The 23,219-nt window shown below is 37.2% G+C and overlaps 1 protein-coding gene across 11 annotated transcripts in view; it reads left to right on the forward strand.

The window, feature by feature from the left end:
- Nucleotides 1–23,219, forward strand: part of LOC101168460 (membrane-associated guanylate kinase, WW and PDZ domain-containing protein 1) — an 82,878-nt gene that overhangs the window by 16,942 nt on the left and 42,717 nt on the right. For all 11 annotated transcript variants that reach the window (XM_011477256.3, XM_011477257.3, XM_020704743.2 and 8 more), the window contains exon 2: nt 7,075–7,191. In XM_011477256.3, the coding sequence (XP_011475558.1) occupies nt 7,075–7,191 (117 nt within the window). The remainder of the gene's footprint in view (nt 1–7,074; nt 7,192–23,219) is intronic.

Consider the following 23,219-nt stretch of genomic DNA (forward strand, 5'->3'; position numbering starts at 1 on the left):
TGGTATATAGATGCAATACTTAGGATTTTTTTCACATTGTAGATTATTTTTTATGTGTAATTTTGGGAAAATGTAAAGTTAAAGTAATAGCAAATAAAAATTATTAAAGGACATATCATGACCGACCAACTGATGAATATGATCATAAGCCTGAAGGATGTTTTTCCATTTATATCCCACGTATTTAGCAGAAGCGGGTATGGCTTGATAGGTGAATAGTTGGGATTAACCACTGGGAGGCAGCATGTTCAAATGGCAGCATGGAGCTCAACCTAATCTGGTTGGCTCTGGGTTGCCATGGATACATGTCTGTGTGTAGAAGGAGAGACACAGAGGGCAGTGTTGAGCTGGAAGATGGTATGCGAATCCTAATGAGCAGCTGAACAGAGCCTCTGACACAGAACAAACACAGTGATGATTTTTTAAAAAAATCTATTTTTTGTGTTGTTTTAGAGCATTTCCCTCTTTTTTTATCTAGCTATACACACACACCACTGCAGTTGAGTTATGGTTATGACTCTGCTTTGAATGGTTAATGGAGACCAGTTTATTTCTGCAGACAAGATTGATAGGCGGTAGTATGGACAGCTGTTACATGGTACTACAGACTGCAGCTGTTTGGCCCAATCTTCTGCTGGTATTTCAGTCAGCTGCTGCCATATGCTTGTATTTTCATGTTACAGGACCAGCATCCTTTGTAAATGATTTCAAAATCTTGAAAAGCTATTATGAAGATTTGGATTTGCGTTTGGAGTCAGTACATTTATGTTAACATGCTCAAAGAAAAAAGGCAGTGAAATGGAGTAATTGACGTATTGTATATCTTCAGATGTTTGATTGCACTAACCCCCACCCCCACTCCCAAAATGAAGCAGGATGCATAACTAGATTTAAGGTTATGTAATACTGGCTGGAGGCATGCAAGATGTGTATAATCCACTCTTATTTGAGTTAAATCTATCTCTCTCTCTGCCTGTCTCCTCTAAGAAGACTGAGGCCTCTCACATCAGTTTTCTGTCTCATCAGACAGGAAAACTCATCTCTGCTCACAACAGTCTTTTTACAGATCCACTCTGCATTCATCTTTGATCCTAGATACCATATTTTACTGTGGTGCTATCTCTGGTTTTTAAGATGTGTCCTGATGCATCAGGACACATATTACTCTTAAGACAATGAAGGATATCCTCTTTGAGGTTTGACAAGATCTATTTTATTTGAGCTAATGTTAGAAAGCCTGTTATTTCTTTAGATCTAAAAAAAAATCTTTCATGAACTGCATTGTATATTTGTATTATGAAGTGTTTGTACAAGAAAGGTCCGATTAGTTGGTTAAGATGGTTTTGCATAACACAAGACTTTAAACTTCACAGGGGATTTTGTGTTGCTTTTTCTTTAAAATGTTTGTTTACGTTTTTTTTCTGCAGCAGGTTAGGTTAGTTTTGGCCATCGAGATATGGAAATAAAACTATATATAAACTATATGTTAGCTGACACAATCTACAGTATGCTACTGTTATGTGGAGAGCATATTGGCAGCTTTTCTTCTTTTTCGATAAAATAACCTATTTTGAAGGGAGGAGAGTTTGCTGCAAATTTACTTTCATGTTTATTTTAAACATAAAGGAACTTTTAATACAATCTGACATGCATGGGAATTGTATACATGTTGTAAACAAGGCTATGAATAGAAATGGTGGGACTGAATTTACATGAATATTTCATTTAAATGTGCATTTTTCAGGGAGAGTTTTCTTTTTTTGGAGCGATAAAATATTTTTGTCCTTAAAACATACATCATAAAACTGCATATACTTTTTCGTGTGAAAGGCCCCATATTCAATGATCTAGTTATTATTATATCAGTTATTGATCATTTCTTAAATACTACACCAATAATGTGTAATATATATTGTGAATGCTGAGAACTGTGTTTTTTTTAGTTAATGGCTGGTAGATTTTTCAGCATAATTGTAAACTAACATTTAATATGTGCAGTACAGACATTGCACGAGCACTATGCAATGCTCTGTAAATCAGATCTCCGTTTTGAAGTATAGAAGCTCTGCAGTGAGCTGAGATGGTGTCTTCAGTTTCATAGGGTTTAACCCTCTGGATTGTTTTATGGTGTGTGCTGTTGGAATGTTGTTTCAGACTGGTTCAGATCAAAGGTTTTATTCTTGAAGCAAAAATATGAATTACTCTTGGAATACTTTCCACATGCATTTATTTCAAACATGCTGATCAAAATTTGAGTCACCATTTATTTCAGTGCAGTAATAGTACATATAACTACCACACTCCACACATGCTTTTTTATTCTTTTTATGGACCAGCATGAGCCAAAGAAACACACACACTGTGAGTGCCACAGTGGAGTGATTGTAATCTCTAGCTCACGCAGCTTTAATCTTCATAAATAATGAATTTTGGATGACTTTCTCATTGACAGAGCATGACACCTGGGCAGCCCACCCAGGCATATACTCACTTTAGGGAATTGTTCCTGGTAGAAGTCTCTAGCTTAGAGGAAAGCATCTGAGCCAGCAGTACTAACAAGAAGATATGCAAAAACACCAACATATGTTTTACTTTAAATTTGCAGTTCTTCTTTTGAAAATAGAAAGGTTCACTAGTTAAAACATTACTTTTTAGTTGTATGTTTGTGTATGTGATGCTGTATGTCTTCCTTTTACAATCTGACTTCTGCTTGCCTAGCAGGGACCATAATAATGGTTGTCAGCACTAGATGGTTGCTAGGTAACAATTACCTGACTGTGCTTTGCTTGCACTGAATTACACAGTGGACTATGTGTATGTGAGTGTGTAGAAGGACGGAAAAATACAGCAAAGAATACCAACCTGTGTCTGTGCTAATGCACAGAAAATAGCACAAGCAGATTACTGGCTACAATAAGACTTCCTTATTAGGTGAGTTAGCAGTGAATGCCCTCTGTTTGAGTCTTTCATTATGGATTGTGTTTATGTTAATTAGTTATGTTACAAATATTACTATTTTGGATGTGTAAGTAATTCCTGGGAATCTTACCCTTTTGGTCATTTTTATTGGTTGCTAGTTTTGTTTCCTATAGTGATTAAAGACCCAATCCAATAAAAATCTTTATTTTTGTTGTTTTTAAAATGTTACTGTGGCATTTTTCTCATGATGGATGACTTACATAAAGTAAAATTAAAATGAATATCGTATTTCTGACTATTTCTTAATTCAAATCATTATAAATTGGGAGCAGGCGAAAAATTCCATTTGAAAAAGCTGTAGCTTTGATGCAGCTGCTATCGTCGAAAGGCCACAAGCTCCATGTTCTGTTCCATTATGATGCATCCATTTGTAGAAAAATAAATCCATGTACTGAATTCTCTCTGTATTTGCGGGGATTAGGGATCAGACACACCAATGAATATGCAGAATACGGAAAACCCCACCCCCGCAGCTGAAGAATGTCCGTCACAATTTACTCATCAAAAAACCCTTCTGGGACATTTCTGATGCTTTATCTGTGCCCTAAACCCAGGAGCCTGTGCTTCCCCCTTCATCAGTTAAGTGTGAGAGGTCACCTTCTTTCAGATAGGCCAGTTTTATTCATCATTCATTCATCCGAATGATAATTATCCACTACGATTATCTCCCTCAGCATATCAGGATATTTTCCGGCCACTTCTGAGTCAGCTGATACCATCTCTTCACGCAGAGGCACAAACTTCGGTTGCTAGTGATTCAGGAACAGGTGGAACCAGCTCTTGCTTGCTGTGAAATTTTCTTTCACAGCTGGAAAGGAAGCCGATGGGCTGGCGTGATCACAGTGGGATTTTAAAACATTCTCTTTCTTATGACATACTTTCATATTTGTATCGGTGTGGATTTGGCACTGACAATATGTAGGACCTCAATTTATGACACTTCTTCACTGACCAACAGTTTTCTTTTCATTCTTTTCCCTTTATGCAACTTCCTACAGCATCTATAAATTTGTCACATTTAGGGAAAAATTCAACTTTCTAACAGAATGTAAACAACATCCCTATTTTCAACTTTTTGCCATGGTCTACGGAATTACTCTGTTAAGTGTTCTAGTTTGTTTATTCTTAGTTACAGTCCCAGTTACAGTTTGTTAATTTAACGCAATGAGCTGTATGGTGGCGCAGGGGTTAGTGGATCCTTTCTGTGAGGAGTTTACATATTCTCCTCATGCATGCATTGGTTTTGTCCGGGCTCTCTGCCTTCCTCCCACATTACAAAAATGTGCTTCATAGGTTAATTGGTTACTCTAAAGTGTCCCTAGGTGTACATGTGTGTGGGAGTGATTGTTTTTTTGGGTATGTGATTGTGTGCCCTGCAACAGGTGGTGACCGGTCAAAGGAGTACCTCGCCTTCGCCCAACAGTAGCCAAGTTGGGCTCTGGCAACCTTGTGACCCCGAACGGGAAATATAAGGCTAAGAAAATGGATTGATGCATCTTAACTCTCATCAAATCCCATTGTTTCCCCTTGTGCTCCTAGTATGCGTATATTTGGGCTAAGGCTGCACGATATGAGGAAAACTCGCGATTTGCAATAATAAAGATCAATATTGCGATGATAATATTACTTGCAATACATTTCATAGTACAGGGAAAACCTTTTCCTTACTGTGCATATGACAATAAACACCCTTTGAATCCTTGAACAAATAGTAACACAACCAAAAACATAATTTCCAATTTACTGTAACAGTTTAATTTAAATAAGAGTTAAACCTAGTCTACATAGGAGGTGAGCATTAACATAAAGGGGCTCCATCTGATTGTTCAAATGTATAAAGGGATTTATTTGATTCTTTAAACACTAGGGCTGCACGATATGAGGAAAACTTGCGATATGCGATATTAGTGATCAATATTGCGATAACGATAAATTTGCGGTAAATAAACAAATAGAAAAATAAACAAAAAAAATCATTCCCACTTCATTGCAACAGTTTAAAAATTATACTCCAAATGACCCTCATCGACATGGGGGACAAACATCTAACATAACAGGCCTCCATCTGATTGGTCAACAATGGGAAGGCGTCCATCTGATTGGTCAAAGCATAAAGGGATTTATTTGATTCATTAAATGCTTCAAGCTGCTAGAAGATTGTTTTAACACATTTTGGGTTTGCGATTTATTGCGATATTCGCCATCTTTTGCGATATGCATATTGCAGAGCTGGATATTGCGATAACGATAAATTTGCGGTATATTGTGCAGGCCTATTAAACACCAAAACTTTTAAGTGTCACCACAGCTGTTCACATAAAAAAAAAAAACTTTTGTTCACATGTAAATCAGCTTACCAGTTTGTATAGTAAATTTCAACATTTTCATAATATTAAACTGACATTTCTTTCTAAATCCATTTTTAGGAAAAACACAAATAGAGCAATTAAGACTAATGGGGATTATTAAAATGTCATCAACTCCATGTTGTGTCAGGAACTGCTAGAAAAACGCCCAAAGAAGACCAGGTTTGATGGAAAAACCTAAAACATTTATAAATAAACTCAAACAATACCATAAGACAAAGGGAGAAACAAAAAAGAGTGACATAGTAGATGACCTGTCAATGAAGACCTAAAAACCACGCCTAAATAAACTGAGATCATTAACTTAAATGAAGACAGATCTGTATAAATTACTTAAACATGATGTGAAGGGAAAACACGCAAAATGAAAGCAGAAATATGACTGAAAAAAAAACAAAAAAGCAAAACTCAAAAGGAACATCCTTATGGTTTAATTGCGCTGTACAGTGTAAGCTGTACAGCGCTGTTCAGAGAAACTTGTTTTTTTTTCTCTGTTCAGAGAAAGTAAGGAATAAGCATTTACCAGTAACTGATTATTAAACAACCATTATTGACGAAGCATAAAAGACAAAAATCTAGCAAAAAATTTTGATAAAACATGTGCAACAAAGAAGGCATCATGAAGACAGTCCCCAAATCTTTTTCTGTATTTACCTGTTAGCTGATGACTGTTACCAGCTGTCCAAAGCTGCAAACTCTGGCCTAAATTAAGGGGATTATTTGCCCTAAACTTTTAGTAGAGACACCATGGCACTGTGACTGCACTGGAGTGAAAACAATAGCCAAAAGCAATGATTTCCACTTAGTATATTGTTGAGAATATAATTAAAAATGCCTTCTGTGGATCACATGGCTGATACCCAGGCAGCCAACAGGCTGAAGATCCGATCAATTCCACTTAGCCTTATCTTGATTTTTTTCTAGATTTCTAAGATCTTAAGTAATGGATTATAAAATTAAAAAAATATAACCCTATATTGGGCTATTTCGTAAATTTTTGAAATTCGACAGTTCTAACTGTATGCAAATCTTGTACAGTAAAATCTAGGATGCACAATTTGTAACGATGCCCTTCAAGAGCTGATATAATTCATTTGGTTCTTTACAGTAGAGACCTGAGACCAGTAGGAGGCCATGGCACTTCCCCCCAGAACTGCTTGCCAACTATTTCAGACTTGGATGATACATTTGGAGATCATTAAATGGTCCTAAATGAGACCCTGGCGTGAGAGTGCAGTCTAACCATCTGGCTCTATTGTGCGCCTGAGCTGTGTTCAAATTCAGCCAGCAGCTTTAGTACACCTGATTGGATGAATGCTGGGTGTGCCTAACAATTTCAGCCAATCGGGGAGCCCTTTAATCACACACTGAAAACCTGCCCCGGTCACTCTTTTTCTCTTTGAATGGACCATCGGGTTAGATGCTCTCTGTATTGTTCAAGCTGTTGATGTGCTTTCTTACATTGGTGGCTTCTAATAAAACGGGATGACTACTTTAATGTGTCTTTGCTTGGTAAATGTGTAAATATATGTAACTAAACAGAAGACAAACTTAAACTCTAAGCAGATTTCAAAGTTGTATTCTGTTCTTCAAAGGCCTAATACGTCTTTGTAATGAGTTTTTAAATAGTAAAAATACTTTAGCCTATTGTGTTGGTTTCAGCTGGCCAATTAATTTTTTTAAACATGTTATTTTACTTGAGATGTATTTGTTTCTCCGCATTTTACAGGTCAGAAGTTAAGCAAGGACCTGAAGCACTTCCTGAGCTTGAGGTTTCAGAAGTCGTCACCTGACCATGAGCTGCAGAAAACTATCCGAGCCAATCTTTATCGTCACGCAGTGCCTTGTGAGTAAAAGTTTTTCATTGTTTTTCCTGCTGCTTTACTCTTTTTTTTCCTTCCTTATTCTGGCTTGTTTGCAATTTTTTCAACCTTTTTTATTTCTGCTTTATCATTTAAGACATTCAGGAGCCCCTGTTCTGATGAACTGAAGAAAACTATGTTTATAATATTGTTTTTTATTGCTTTCCACTAAAAGCACTTTAGTCTTATGCTGCCTTGAGCAGAATTTTTACAGTTGTATCACATGGCTGTGTAAGGGAAAGCGTGGGGTCGAGCCAAACTTTTCACACTGTGTCAAATGCCACATCTTGGTTTGCTTACATCACATCTAGTCATGGCTCATTGACACAGTTTAGTTCTCTTCTCAATAAAATCTTAAGGATTTCAACAAAACTCAGTGTGGTGAACATTAAACAACCTGGTTTAGATCACCACTCACAAGTGACTAATCAAAACAGCACTGTCTCCTCCTTCAGTGTCCGTGTTTTTGAATGCACATGTTTGTGATGGGCTGCACCTTAAGAAAATGAGGCTTCTAGGCAAATCTGTTTTTTGCTCTCTTTTTGCTCTTGGCATTTTCTCGCTCTATCTGTGCTTCTCTTGCACTCAGCCATGTGACTAGTAAATCCGCCTCTCTGAGCCTCTCACAGCGCCCTGTCTAGGATTATGATGTCCTGATATATTGAAAATAGATTCCTGCCTGATTATGTGATAAACATGGAAGGCTCTTGCAAAGGTCACGACATGATGCAGATGCTCTGGTGTACAGAAGGCAAAGTGTGATCCAGATGTAAATATTAACATTGAATTTAACATTTTGCTATATTTCAAAACAATTATATATATATGCAGGTCGAGGACATTAAGATAATTCTTTTGAAAAAAAAAAGTCTCAAATATTATTGCTTCAATAGAAAATGTGACTTATCCTTGTGCAAAAAAATACAACAAAACTCAGTGCATGATTTTTTTATGCATGATGTGTCACATTTTTAGGTGACTAAACCAAACGTTCATCCATTTTTCTTCCATGTTAGTGATAAACCAACAGATACTTGCATGAATAGAGTGAAAAGAAATAACATTTAATACCTAACTGCAATAGACTTGATTTTAGTCTGTCAAAAGGTCAGAGGTCAAATGCAATTGCTCAAAAGACAAAAACCAACCCTTAAAGCTGCTTATTTAAAATGCAATTGAGGGTTTAAAATTTAATTACAAAATCTAATATTTTTGGTACATTAGACCACCACAAGTTTGTCAATACTCAAAAAAATGGACATGGTTATTTTAAAAGTAAATGAGGTCATGGGATATTTATAAAGTGTCTACAAGGCAATCCCAGCAAAAGGCTGGAAATTCTGTCCAGATGGCTTTAAATAAACGTGTGTAAATCACCTCAGACAACTGAGGAGTTTCTGAGCATGCCTTTAAAAGAAAGTAAGATTAAGACAATCCCACGACTTGATGTCCATCAGTAAAAACATTGCATTCTTCACAAAGCCTAAGACAGCACACACCACAGTAAAACAGAACAGTGGCAACATCATCATACCTTCATCATCATCAAGGCTTATTTTTTTTTAACTTGTATAGTCTTTTCCCACTTAAAAATAATAATGGCATACATTTCTGATAAAGACTAGCTGATTTGGTAAAATTATATGGAAGCGATTCTGTAGCACAATTAAAAATAAAAGTCAAAACCAGAAATGCTTTTTCATTTTCAAAATGAAGCTGCATTTTTTGACTCAAAATGAAAATGAAAAAGCAGTCCTTCAAAATGCATATTTAAATGATACAGCTATGATATTTCAGCCAGCTGTGAATATTTTACACTCTGGTAAATAAAAGCTGAAATGTCTAGTAGATACAGTAAACAGGAAGACTACAAGTAACACTGGATCATTTATCATGTGGCCATAGAGTGGGGTCTGTAAATCCTTTAAGACATAAAGTTGACTAATATTATTGGACCACTGTTTTAAATGAAACACCAAAGTGAAAATTCATCTCTCAATACTGTTTGACCTTCCACGTCTATCTGTAACACAAAATCACACATTGTTCTAATCAATAGATTGGGTGATAAGTCAATGCATTAGATAAATATTTGTGTACGTTTTTTTACAATATAAAAATATATTATATGGTAATATTAACTAATACATACAAATATTATTCAATAATGTATATAATATATACTATACACAACTATATTAATTTGATAGATTTAAATATTAATAATATTTACAAATAATACTAAATATAATAATATATTTCATTTTTTATTTGGATGTTTTATCATTTTTATTAGAAGCAATAAAGCAAAACGTGGAACACTTAACTATGAGTCTCAGGGCATATTCATATAAGGAAAATATGTTTGTTTAATTGCTTCCGTGGTCCAGATCAAGTGAGGATTATGTTTCGTTGGGTTCAGTTTGTATTTACCTTACGCTTTTTGCAAATGATTAGAATTTGTAAACAGAAGCACGTGTGTGTGTGTGTGTGACAATTGCTGCATCCTTTGGCCAGAAATAACGACAATAAGCTTATTTCCAAAAAGGCTTGATGGCGTTTTTAGTTGAGGCAGATTGAGGTTTGTTAATATTCAAACCGTAAATTTACTAGAGATGCCACAATTCTTGGTTTAAAACCAACCCGTGTGTTCCACCTTTAAATCTCATCATAAGGAAAGTGAAGTTTTGCATCCCTGCTGTTTACATTAAAATCATCAAACATGTGCTGTGGTAAATTTAAGAGGAATTTATCATTTATCGTTACATTTCACACTAAATGGTTTTTGTCGTTGCTATTAGCAAAGATTTTTATGTTTTTGTAATACGCAAATACATTTGTTTGTGACTAATGTGTAAATCGATATCTGGTTCATTATATCCAAACCAAACATACATTGTAAAATATGAAGGAATGTAAATCACTCAAAATGGCCCAAACTCTATGTTAGCATTTTTGTTTACGGCTGGATTTTCATGATTCCTTACTTTTTTGTTTTTACTTCTGTGTTGAAGACCCACTCCAATACAAATTGTTATTGTCATTTTTACCATATTCTTGTGGCATTTCCTGGTGATGGTGGACATATATAAAGAAAATTAAGCTTAAAATTGCTTTTCAGAGTATTTATCCAAATTGTTGTGAGTTTACCTACACAGTTTGAAAAAGCTTAGTTGTGAAGCTACTATGGCAAGCCACAAGCTCCCTGCTCCGCTCTATTCCGATGCATCCGCTTGCAGACGGTAAGACCCACTTTTGTCTTCATTTTTCCCATTTGAGCTGGAATCTGGTTCAAAACTGGATAGCTTAGATATTGCTCGCCATTTTTGTTGCACCGCTATTTTAGGCGGGGGGTGTGAGGGTCTGTAAGCTAGTAGGAAAGAGTGTAAACAAAGGGATGATGGGAAGGGAGGGCAGGCTTAGTCTGTGTAAACGGTCCCACCCACAGCTCAGAGGCAACTCTGAGTTCTGTCACTCTGCTGAAACTATGTCCTAGAAATTGATACAGGTTTTTTGATTTGGGCAAAAAACAGTATAATGATAATTAAAAGACCAGTGGGAATAAATACTTTGAATATAGAACAAGACATGATTGGAGTGGATCTTTAACTATTTTTGCACTATGGTGCCATATTCTCTTTGTGGCGACCTACAACTGCTGCCATCCTTTTTTACTGTCCCTTCCTCTCTTGCAAACAAATGCAAATATTTTCCTAACATGACGAGGCAGAACAACAAAAGCAGTCAAATAAAGCCACACTTCTCAGCCGTGTGTTTTCTTTTGTCTCTGTTTGTTGTGTGCCCTCCCCCTCCCCTCCAAACTGTTGTTCTCTTCTCCCCATGCTTGACTCGAACAGGTGGGTTTCCCTCTGCCTGAGGTGTTTTTTTCCTTTCATGTTTCTGTTTTTTTTTGGTGTGTGCTTGGGGGACATGTGTTCATGTGTTTTGGAAAAAGCGCCCACCCTCCTGTCCGTCCCTCTTCCCTTGCTTGGCTGCCACAGATGGCCATTGTTGTTGTGCGCCGCAAATGTCACAGTTGATAGAGAAGTTCTCCCAATCTCTCGTGGGATTCGTTTCCCCTCTCTTGTCTGCAGCTGCCGCTTGCGGATGAGGGTTATCTCCGCGTTATCCCATCGTTTGAGCCACAGAGTGAACCAATCATCCCTCCCCCACCTGATCTCTCCCCTCCCTCCGTCTCTCTGTTGCTCTTCTCTCTTCTTCACTTCAAATCCTCCAGTGAGTGTCAGCGTCCCTGTGGCTCGGCGGTGGCTTCTGCCTTCTTCAGTCTCTGTCATACTCTAGCTGCTCCTGCTGCCTCTGCTGCTCTCACCCTCCATCTCCTCCCTTCTCTATCTCTCTTTCTCCCTCCCCTACTCTCTGTCTTTCATTCCCTCGCTTCCTTGTTTTCCACCCCATTGCCGATCTCGGGGAAATCATTGTGAGAGACAAATTTCTCTGTTTGCTGCTCACACAAAAGAAAAGGATTACTGGTTGATTTGCTGGCTCCGGGCTTATTCTGCATCCAGGCAAGTGTCATCGCCTCACTGTCCTCTACTGCACTTAATCGTTATTTTTTTCATGCTCTCAACATCATCGCCATTCAGAGTCTGTTATGTATGCTTGGCAGAGAGTGTGGTTGATGCTGTGTATATAGGCTAAGGGAATCAGGGAAGGTGGGGGTAGGGGTGGGAATTATGTGAGGGAAAGAGGAGGGCAGGCACACTTGGATCAGGCACGTCCAACCCAGAGGGACAGATGGCCAGTAGCCCTGGTGCTTTTTCCTCTTTGCTTTTCTGATTCACCCTGCAGGCTTTGTGTAAGGCCCACTAATACACAGACCTTCTTTTCAAGAAGCAAGACATGGCTGCTCTCCTTAGAAGAGGGAGGAGGGGGGGGGGGTTGTGTGTAGAATGGACAGGGTACAGGAAAGGATAGGAGCTGAAGATGGAGGACGGGGGTAGAAGGAGAGGCAGAGGAGAGCAGGTTTCCAAGAGGAGGCTGGGATAGAGGGGAAGAAGGGAAGAAATGAGGAGCTGGGAGCAAACTGGAAGGGGGGGTCATTGGCTTTGAATGCAAGGAGGTCAGGTCCAGATGCTGCTCAAACAAAAGGGCTTCTCTGGGGGAACGGCAGGGGGAAGCGTGGCACTCGCCATTGTGTATGTCGCTGCATTGCAGGGTGCTGCCGGGGAGCCTCATGCTAATGATGGCCATTCATTCTCGTAATGGATGAGTGGGCCCCAGTTTCTGTTTGTCTGCCTTTCACAGACGCATGGTTCATATTTTGTTCGTTTACCCAGACATCCGTTGTGTTAACACACAGTTTTCTCTGGAAATGGCAAGGGATGACAAAATGATGGCTTCCAAACTTAATGAGGAGGCTTTGCAAATATGTCTTTTTGCATGGTAATGATGTAAAAGGGCAGGTGCAAGGTTTGTGTATGTGCAAGAGTGTGTTTAGGAGCTTTATACTTCATGCTTGATACGTTTGCTTTTTTTTTTTTTACATTTTACAGAGACAGTGACAAACAAGTGTCATATGTCAACAAAAAAGAATCTGAATTTAAATTCAGATTAAAAAATAAGAAAATCCTTCTTTTTTAATGTTCAGAAAGACAAAAATATGCAGTGAAGTTTTTTTTTAAGGTTTCTTTGATTATTTTTGGTATTTAAAAAAAAAATCCCCCCATTATTCATATGAAATGCTTTCGACACCACAATCTCCTCCTCTGTTTGTACAGCCTCCTGGAGCTGCTAATCAACTTAATCAACCCTGTGATCGCGAATATAAAGTGTGCCTCACAATAATATTTATGTAGCACAGCATCCTTATTCACAGAGCCATGTCAAGCTATTGTCAGATAGTTTCTTTTTGATCTTGTTAATACTCAAGTAAGTGTAGATTGTTGAGAGGATCACTTCAGTTACTTAGGTCAAATTGAAGCCATAAGACTGCAGCGTCTGCACGCTCAGTCCAGACTGATGTTTCAGCCAAAGAGGGGCTCCAGTCGGCTCCAAAGTATAATTGTTTATTCAGACAGGTTCAAACCAAGCTCACTCTTCAGTTTAGTCACTGCGATAAAATGCTGCTGATGAGAATCCTCTTGATTAGGTTGAGAATATGAAGTGTTTCTGTTTACTGACTAAACAGAGGTTCTCTGTTAAGGCCATGAAAACTCATCTGTGTGTGAGAGTCTTGTGATGATTAGGAGGAAATTCCGCTGTGATGATCAGTTAGCTTTCGTGATGTGGCCTCGCAGCAATGCAGTGGACATACATTTGATCTATTTCCCTGCAAACAGTTTAAATTCCAGTTTTCTTTATATTGCTAAGTCCATTTAATTGATTGAGGTAACATTTGAACTAAAAGAGAACTAAGCATGCTGTCTAAAATGTCTGTGTAGGCCATCAAAACTATTCATGTATTTATTTATTAGTATTATTTGGTGATCAGTGATTTGTATTGTCACTCGTTTTGTATTGTGACTGGCTTTTTCCTTTGAGTTGCCATGACTGGTGAGTTTTTCCTCTGTGAGATGAATAAAGTTCAATTCAATTTAATGAGCAGGTCACCCCAAAGTATATTACCATTATGACTATTTTGGTTGTCCAACACTTTTAGGGAGTACAAATACTTGTGTTTTTATACTAAATCATAATACCAGTGCTAATTAATTGTAAAAAAACAAAACAAAAACAGATACCCAGAGGGGTTTGGGTGATGCCTTTACACATGCTTTGTCATCATAGAATGTGTAATTACAAAAGGTTTGAGTATAATAATATTTCTTATTAACTAATAAGAAAAGTCTTCTCAAACAAAAAGCGAATCCCTCCATAGGCTGTCATTTTATCTGTGTGTGACTTCCAGTGTGGGTCATAGTGGAGGTTTTTGTGTACAAATTAGATTAGGGTGATACTTTGATGAACTTTGCCTATGACAAAACGTTGGGATGTATTTGGATGTCAAGTAGAGAAGTTTTTTTAAATATGATTTTTTCTAATTTCATGACAATTTACTTTTTAATTTTTCTGGTTATTTTTTTAATTTCATAAACAGCCATTTAACATGAACCTACAGCTTTGGACCTTTAATATTTGCTGTTTTATTTACCGTTAATAAACTAAATGCTTGTAAAAAACATTGTTTTTTTTGCTTTTAGGTTAAAGTGCAGTGTGGGCACTATGGGCCATGCACAAAGTGTATGCAAATTTTAGTCTGATGCAGCATTTGCATGTAATAAAAGCTTTCTATCCAATGTATTTGCTGTCCTAGCTTGGCTGTGTAAAGCTTTTTTTTGTTTAATTTCATTTGATCTTACCTCTTCATGATCATTCACAAACAATAGTAAAATCCTTGTTATTGAATAAAATAAAATGAAAAAAACAAACAAACAGCGTGTGAGAGAAGGAGTGGGCAGGAGTAGGCAGGGGGACGTGTGATGGCAGCCATTGGTCCCGGTTATAAACTGGTGTGTGAGTGGCTCACATTGGCTTAGCCTCCAAGCTGGGCTGGACATCTAATTTGCTTTGCTCATGGAGCTTTGAAGAAAAAACGGCAACTGCTTATTAGCTGCCTGCCTGAATGAGCTTGCAGACTAGGAGCTACTGCTCGCTCACAGACAGCTGGATAATTCATGGGTGGCTTGGACAAAAAGGGGAGAGCAGAATTCCGCCTGCCCACATTTATCTTTTTAAAGATATGTATGGAATAACATGCAAAGAGAAAAAGAACAAAAGGACTAGCATAGGCAGTGGAAAGGTAATTCTGTGACATTTACTTCCCCTCCTGGGAATGATATACCCAGCTTCCGAGATTAGACTGAAAAAGATGTGGGTGGGGATAAAAGCAGGTGGGGCAACTCAGAATACACCTATGGAGAGCTATGGTGTGATATTGATAAACTGTGGTCTGTTGTTCACCGCTATGACAGTTGTGTGCATGCATGTATACACACTTGTCTGTGTAAGATTGGCTTTGTTTAAGTATCTTTATGTAACAGTGGCATTTTCTCACCACTGGCTCTTGCAGCAATTACTCCAATGTCAATTTTTATCTTACTTTAATGTTTTTTGTCGTTGACTATTTCCTATATTTTTCTCCTTCGAGGAAAAATATATATTTTAAATTTGGTTCCATTTTAAAAAATATTCAGCAAAAAATGCTTCAGATGGTGCCACTTTTCATTTCTAGTGCACAAACCCACCTTCCCATTCTTATCCACTATATTGAAAAGGGAGAAATAGGGAGGGAGCAAGCGAAACAGCAGGAGAAGCAACTGGACTCAGCTGCGAGGAGTGCTGTGGCGCGAGCTGAAAGAATAGCTTGTTGTGTCGGGCAGCAGCAGTATTGTGTGTCAGGCTTTTCCCTCCCTGTGCCCTCTCCTCTTTAATGGGGAACTCAATCAACCTATTATTTGTACAACAGTAGATTAACTCTATTGTGCAAAAAAACTACTATAACTGAAGCTTTTAAGAAGAATGCCAGCCTAAACACATTGCTGGGTATTGTTCAAAATCGTTGAATTTGAATGGTTGTTTGCTAAAGCAATGAGACAGAAGCTTCGATCTCTTAACACCCAAGTCGCTGCAAAAAAATAAATTCTGTTTAATTTTATGCCAACTGTTAAATCAGAAAGGTTCAACTAAAATAGTGCGGATGTGCACATGTAAAAATTCATTTTTCTGTTTTTTTTCCACATTTTTAAAATTTCTTTTACAAAGGGTGGCTCTTTTGTTCCATAAGACTAACAATAAGCAAAATAATGTTAGTTAAAAGAAGTCATAGTCATATTTTTAGCAGTCTAGAATGTGGTATAAAAGGTAATGCAATGCAGGGTTCTTCTCCTAAAACACCAAATAAGTTAAACCATCATTTAAATGATCGTGTTGACTAAGAGTTTGTACATATTATTTTATTTTATTATTTTATTTATTACTGCTCTATTCTTATTCTTAATATTTTTATTCATATTATTAAAACTAACTAAAAATTAAAACTTTAATTTTAGTCCTTTTTATTCAAAGAACTTCACATGATACCTACAACTAAGAGCAATTTAAGGATAACTGCTTTGGCCAAATGTACATTGACTATCATCCAAAGCAGACCCTTTCCTTTTTTGTTAAACCAGACCAATCAAAACGAAAGCTGAAAAATGTTTTCAAAATTCCTTTTCTAACCAAACTGAGCATTTTGGAAAATATAGTGTGAAAGAATAAAGTTTCATCACCAATTCCTTTTGGAATCATCAACCTCCTAAGACCTGGCATCCGCATGCAGGGCCTTCGCATTTTGTGTTTTATTACCACACTAGTTATTCCCTGGAACTTGGACTCTGTGACCACGAGTTGAGAGGGTTAACTCAAATATAAGCTCGAGCCTCACAAGGTTTTTGAAAAACCTTGTTGATTTTGCTGTCCTAGCTGTAGCTAAATTCACTGAAGGCTCTGTGATCTTAGAGCTGCATGGTTGTGCATGAACTTTATTGCATAGTACTAAGCTTTAAAGACAGCTGGTCAACAAAAGAGGTGGATTCTTAAGTAGCAACAGATCAAAACGTTGGTTAGTTGTAAGCTTACATTAAAATGGTAATAAAACAATGTCAAAAATTGAAAATTGGAAAATAATATCACAGCTAGTGCAACTTTTACTGTACTTATTGCACTCATTGTATTAGAAAATGCACAGTTGATTTTAAAATGACAGTTTTACATCTGTTATTGATGTTTTAACCAGAAAAGTAAAAAGTATTACACAAAGCATGGAAGATTATATGCCATCTAAGAAAAAATATCAGGAAAAAAATGTGACTGTATCTTTAAGTCTTAAAAAATCTTACTTTTTGTTTGCATTCATCACAGAATTCCCCTGTGATTTTTCAACTGGAAGTTTATGCAATCAGAAATCACAGACGCCGATAGATTCCTGAAGAAGCTTCCTGTAACCCATGTTGGTCATCATTTGAAAAAAACACAGTTTGGTTCTCTTCTTGGGCTGCACAGTGACGCAGTGGTTAGCTCTCTTGCCTCACAGCAAGAAGGCCCGATTTAAGTCCCGGCTGGGGGACCTGAAACAGAACACCCACAGGGGACCTTTCTGTGTGGAGTTTGCATGTTCTTCCACGTGCATGCGTGGGTTTTCTGCGGGGACTCCGGCTTCCTCCTACCCTCCAAAAACATGCTTCGTAGGTTAATTGGTTACTCCAAACTGTCCCTAAGTGTGAATGTGAGAGTGCGTGGGTATGTGATTGTGGCCCTGCGACAGACTGGCCACCTGTCCAGGATGTACCCTGCCGTCATCCATGAGTAGCCAGGATAGGCTCTGGCAGCCCCGTGACCCCGAAAGAGATGGGTTTAGAACCATAAATCTGATGGCCTTCAATATTGATACTCCCTATGTTCTCTTCCACAAATCACCCATGTTTTATGGAAATGTTATCAAAAGAGAAGCTTATTCCTCATATATAGTTTTTTTTCTATTAATAATATTTGTAAAAGTTAAAATTATTTCAGAAAGATAGACTGTTTTTAAATGTAAAGGGGCTTTTTTGTAAAGGCATAGTGAATGACTGAAAAAGAATAGTTGTGCTGGAAATCAACTTCTTTATCATTCCTAGGAGCAGGCCTAAAGAGATTATTGCATGTAAAGTGAAAATATATGATATCTCTGAACATGTTTGGATTACCTGTATATATTTATTAACTACGTGTGTAGCTGAAGCCTTATGTCTTCAATCTATGCATCTCTAATGAATCCTTTAGATAGGAGTTTAAAGGCAACTCCCTCTGTAACCGTCAGTCCCCGTTCTACTTCTTTCTGCAACTTAATTTTTTAGTGCTTCCCCTTTATACCTATGTTTCCATAACATACACCATTAGGATGAGACGTGTTTATTCTGGAAACAAGCCGTATTTTTGGATGTCGCATAGAAAATACAGGTGTTTTGAAGATTTTTGAATTTGTTGGTTGTTCACAATTCATTTAATAAGTACGTTTAGATGTTGTTACTACAATTTAAACCTGCTTTAAGTTAGTTCTTGTGTGCACTCCCCTAGCAAAAACTCACACCAACAGCCAGCTGGTTGTGAAAGCAGCAGATGTTAGGCTGAACTGCTGTGTGTTGGTAACTTTGTGTGTCTACAAGCGCGTGTCTGTGTGTATGTCTTTACTTGACAATGAGAGGAGGCCTCCCCCCGCCAACAACAGCAGGAAGACGATAGAGGGTATCAGATGTCGTGGAAGTGCTGTCAGACCTCTACCTATTGTTAAAACACAGCGATTTGTGTTTTTCACCTGGATTTGTGTGTGTTTGTGTGTGTGCACGTGATTGTTGCTGTTTCAAGCCAGTTAGACAGGTACAGAATTAGACTTTACAGCTAACTGGCATTTTATTGTCGCTGACCTTGGTGGGAGGGAATATCCTCACAGGTGAATGGAGCTGTGTGTTTTAGAGGAATTAATAATATTTTGGCCTGAGGTGATGATAAGCAAAAATAATCCAGGTCAGACCAGGACAGCAGCATGGAAGCTGTAGAGGTAGAGACATACTTTGCCTAATGGTAATTTTGTTTGAATACCATAAAAAAAAAGCTAGTGTAATATTTGGACCCTTTTTGTTTGACCAGAGTTTTTTAGGAGAACTGGTTGTTTTGGTTGACGAATCTGTAAAAAAAAAAGAAATTTTATATTATGGTGTCACTTGTTAAGAGAGAAAGTATTCAAAAAATAAACAAACGGAAGACCAAAGTTCTCTTTCCAGTTTTAAAGGATCACATCTCAACTTTACGATTACCTTTTATGCTAAAGAGGCATAGCTGATGGTTGACCCCTTTATTCAGGTAGAACAATAAGGGTTTTAGTCATGTCATGGAAGTCAGGGAAGGCTGGAGGGGTCTCTAGATTAGCCCCTTTTCAGTTTGTGAATGAAATACTACTTCATTATTTCCTTCACAAACTGAAACATTTCTGTGTAGTCTCTCATTCACCTTGGTGGATTTCATCCAGTAGATAAAAAAATGATAAACCAAATTCTGTTTTATACACTATTCAATGCTTCAGATAAAATGAAAGACTAAATCTGCATTGTCACAAAGTAAACTTAAACTATTTAAATATCTTTAAATACCCACTCCGATGATCTTTTGATTTATTTTAAAAGCTTTCCCAGTGGTATTTTAATCACAATTATGCAATTTTTGGCCAAACCAAAGAAAATCGGTGTTGTTTTCCAGAAGATAGTTTATGGAGAGTGGCAGGAGTTCATTAATGTGGTTCTAAGTTGTTGGTTGCAGAGCTGTCCCGTTGCAGAGCTGAACGGAGCAAGGAGCTTGTGGCCCGCCCAGAGTATTTTCTGCACAAAAGAAAAAAAAAGCTCTTTTTTCAAAGTAATTTTTTATCTGCTCTTGATTTGCACTGATTTAAATAAAGAAATACTCAGAAATGCTTACTTTTCTTAATATATGTCCTCCGTTATCAGAAGAATCCCAAATGAACATGTTAAAAACAATAATATACAGGATTTCATTGGAGTGGGTGTTTAAGAAATAGGCAACATAAAAAAGAAAACAACAAAAGAATTTGTTACATGAAATCTGTCCATTATAACTAACCTGCTTACCTCTATTTTCTTTGGATGAACATGACAGCTTACTGATACTTTATCCATTGTGGAAATACAAGCAGAGTTACTCCCAACTACATGTCTTTGAAAACAACTGAACTGTAAGATTATAGTTTAGGATCTTTATTATGAAATGAAACACAGCAGAGTAACAAGTTGTCACTGGCAGAGCTTTCATTTAGTGCATCTACAGTACAACCAGTGGTTAGGAGCTCACTGAAATTAATAAAAACACACAGCAAATACAAGTGACTGCAATTAGTATTTCTGTTTTTCTGAGTAAAGACTTTAGTTATGAAGATACAAGATCAGATTTGAGACTCCTCCACATTGATAAGAGACAGCAAGGATGACATAATCCTAAGGTCAGGATACCTTTCAGACGCCTGTCAGAGGAGGCGTGACACACATTTTCCAATCGGAAGGGGCATCTGGGAAGCCTCAGGACTCCCTGGAGAGATCTCCCAGCTGGCTTGGGAATGCTTTAGGATTACCACAGATGAGCCAGTAAAGGGTGTCTGGGTATAGGGAGGTCAAGAAATTTCTTCTTAAACAAATAAGTTGCTTTAAAAGAACAACCTGAACTAACAGACATGTTACCATTTAAAAATGTTTTGGCTTTTTTTGTTTTTTCCAAATTTTGCTAATTAAAATTTGAGTTTAGTGCAACTTAATGACTGAAGCCTTTAATTAAATTACAAATATTCAAACTATCTGCAAATTCGGACTTGATTTTCAAAAAAGGTTTCAGTGGTGATCACTTAAATAATATTTATTGTTAAATATAAGTCTACTACTCAGAAGATATTAGCAGCTGCATTTTTAACCTCAATGGGTGAAAAATGTAAAGACTATTTAACATAAAAACGTTCCCTTAAAGTCCTGCTTTGACCATTTTCTGATTTTTTTTCCGAAGTGTTCCCGGTGGTCTTTTAATTATAATGACACCGTTTTAAGACAATATCAAAGAGACGGTGTTGATTTCTAGGACACCGTTTCTGCAGAGCAGCAGGAGTTCATTAGAAATTTATCTCTGAGTTGCGCTCAGAACAATTGACGGGAAGTAAGCCTGCACTCCTTTCCCATCATTCCTTTGTTTACCCTGGCTATGTCCGAATTCCCACCATAATCCGTATAAAGTGCACAATATAGTGCGTTACAATCTACAATTCCAAAATCAAGTTTCTATGAAAAACCTGTGTGCATCGATGCTCACTAGATCAGAGAACATAGACCACAATGTGTTGTGTCAGAACAGTTTTTGTCAAAAAAAATTATTTAAATGCTTTTTTTAATAAACCATCAGTGTTTTTATCTTCATAAGACAGTGGACACATAAATAATCGTTGCAAAAAGCTCACATCAATATGATTTTAACTTTGTGAAATTGATGACATCATATCCCCCATTAAAAAAAAAAAAGAGTAGTGAGCATGGTGTCCGAATTGCTTTTAAAATTCAGGGCACTACATAGTGCCACACTTTATAAGTTTTTAGTAGTTAGGGGTTGGGTGGGAATTCGGACATAGCCACTCTCTCTTGGTAGCTAACAGCCCCTTACAATCCCACACTAAAATAAGTGGTGGGACAAAAATGGTGATCAATGTTGGAGCTTTCCAGCTGCACAGTTTTGAGTCAGATACCAGCTCGGATGAGGAAAACGAAGACGCACATGGATATATTTGTCTGCAAGTGGATGCATCAGAATACAGCGCAGCAGAGAGCTTGTAGCCCGCCGATTGTAATTTTCAAATAACAACAAACTTTTCCCAATGTCATTTTTTTGCCTGCTACTGATTTACCTTGACTTGAATAAAGGAATACTCAGAAATGCAACTTTAATCTCAATTTTCTTTATATATGTTCTCCATTATGAGGAAAATACTACAAGCACATGTTAAAAACACCAAAGACACAATTTTCATTGGAGTGAGTCTGTCATCTTGTGTATCATAGCTTTTACAACAAGGGTTAGTGACTTATTAAATCAAATAAATATGAATTGCAAAATAATTAAAGAGCAAAGATTATACCAGACAGCTATAGGCTAAAAAAATGTCTATGTTTGAAATGTTCTTGCTACACTACCTCAGTTAATTGAGGTTAGTTCTAAATGACAGTTTTTCTCGTAACCCTTGTGCTATCCTTGGCACTTTAACGTTGGGAGTTGGGTCATCTAGACCCACTAGACAATGCTCTTAACCTTTTTTCTTCAATGATTTGTGATCTTCACTGGTGTCCATGGATAACATGAAATCTTTCCACCTTTATCCACCTTTGTCATTGTAGGAATAACACGTCAATGCAAGGGTGGGGTCATCTAAGATAGCACTTAACCAAAATATGGTTCTATTTATGTTTAGTGGCTGCTCCCTTAACATTTTTCTCTTCCTGTGCATTTGTTTCTTCTCCTCTGATCTTAGCTGGAGATAGGGGGACACGACTGGAAGTGGTGTGGAGAAAATGTCAACAATGTCAACAACCAATAAAAAATAAAAATGGGTGGGAAGTAGAGGTACTTAATTGTTGGGTACTTGTTGGAAACACCTGAGATCAAAGTTAGATCAGAAGTGTCAGGGCTTTAGGAATCATATATGCTCATCCAAAAAAGTAATTTTTCAGGAGCACAAGCTGACAGGCTCTAAACCTCTTTTCTGCAAACAGGATTTAAAATCCGTCTAGATTTGCCTAAAGAACTTTCCTTCTCTAAAACTGATTGATTTTCTGATGCAGTGCAGTGTGCAAAACGAATTATTATTAATAAACCTTTCAACCCTTGCAAAATTTTTTCAACATATTGATTTAGGCATTTTCTTATTTAAATGCCAAATGATATGGAGCAACATGAAGCAAATAAATATTTGGGGGGGATTGTAAAAGATTCAGTGGCCAGATGGTCACAGAATCTGCAGCTCTCTGAAGCTGAGCAAAGTGGTCTCTATTTTTTTTCTCCTCCTATAATCTCATGCATGTAAACCTTGTGATTGCAAAACCCATGAAAAGAAGCAAACTTGTGTAAAAAATAAACAAAAGCACTTACTTTGCAGTAAGAAGTATTTTTACTGTAAAAAATGGCTAAAGTGACTTTACAGCCTCATTTAGCTGCATTGTGTTTTGTTTTGATATATAGAAAGGATTTAAATGGCTCCCATTGGTTTTTAATGTCTTGTATTTAGGTTTAAGAGCATTTTGTGCAAATGTGTACTAAAAAGGTTCCCCAGGCCTACAGTTAGATTTTATTTTGAGATGCTGCTCTACAGTATAAACCATGTTAATACTCAAATAATCATAATAATTTAATTAATCTGTTGATTCACCATTTTTGATAGCAGTTTCAAGGCCAGTGGAAACGTTTTTTTAAATTCCAGAATCATTTTTTGCTTTGAGAATAA

Source organism: Oryzias latipes, chromosome 7 (assembly GCF_002234675.1).
Source record: "Oryzias latipes chromosome 7, ASM223467v1".
NCBI classification, from domain to species: domain Eukaryota; kingdom Metazoa; phylum Chordata; class Actinopteri; order Beloniformes; family Adrianichthyidae; genus Oryzias; species Oryzias latipes.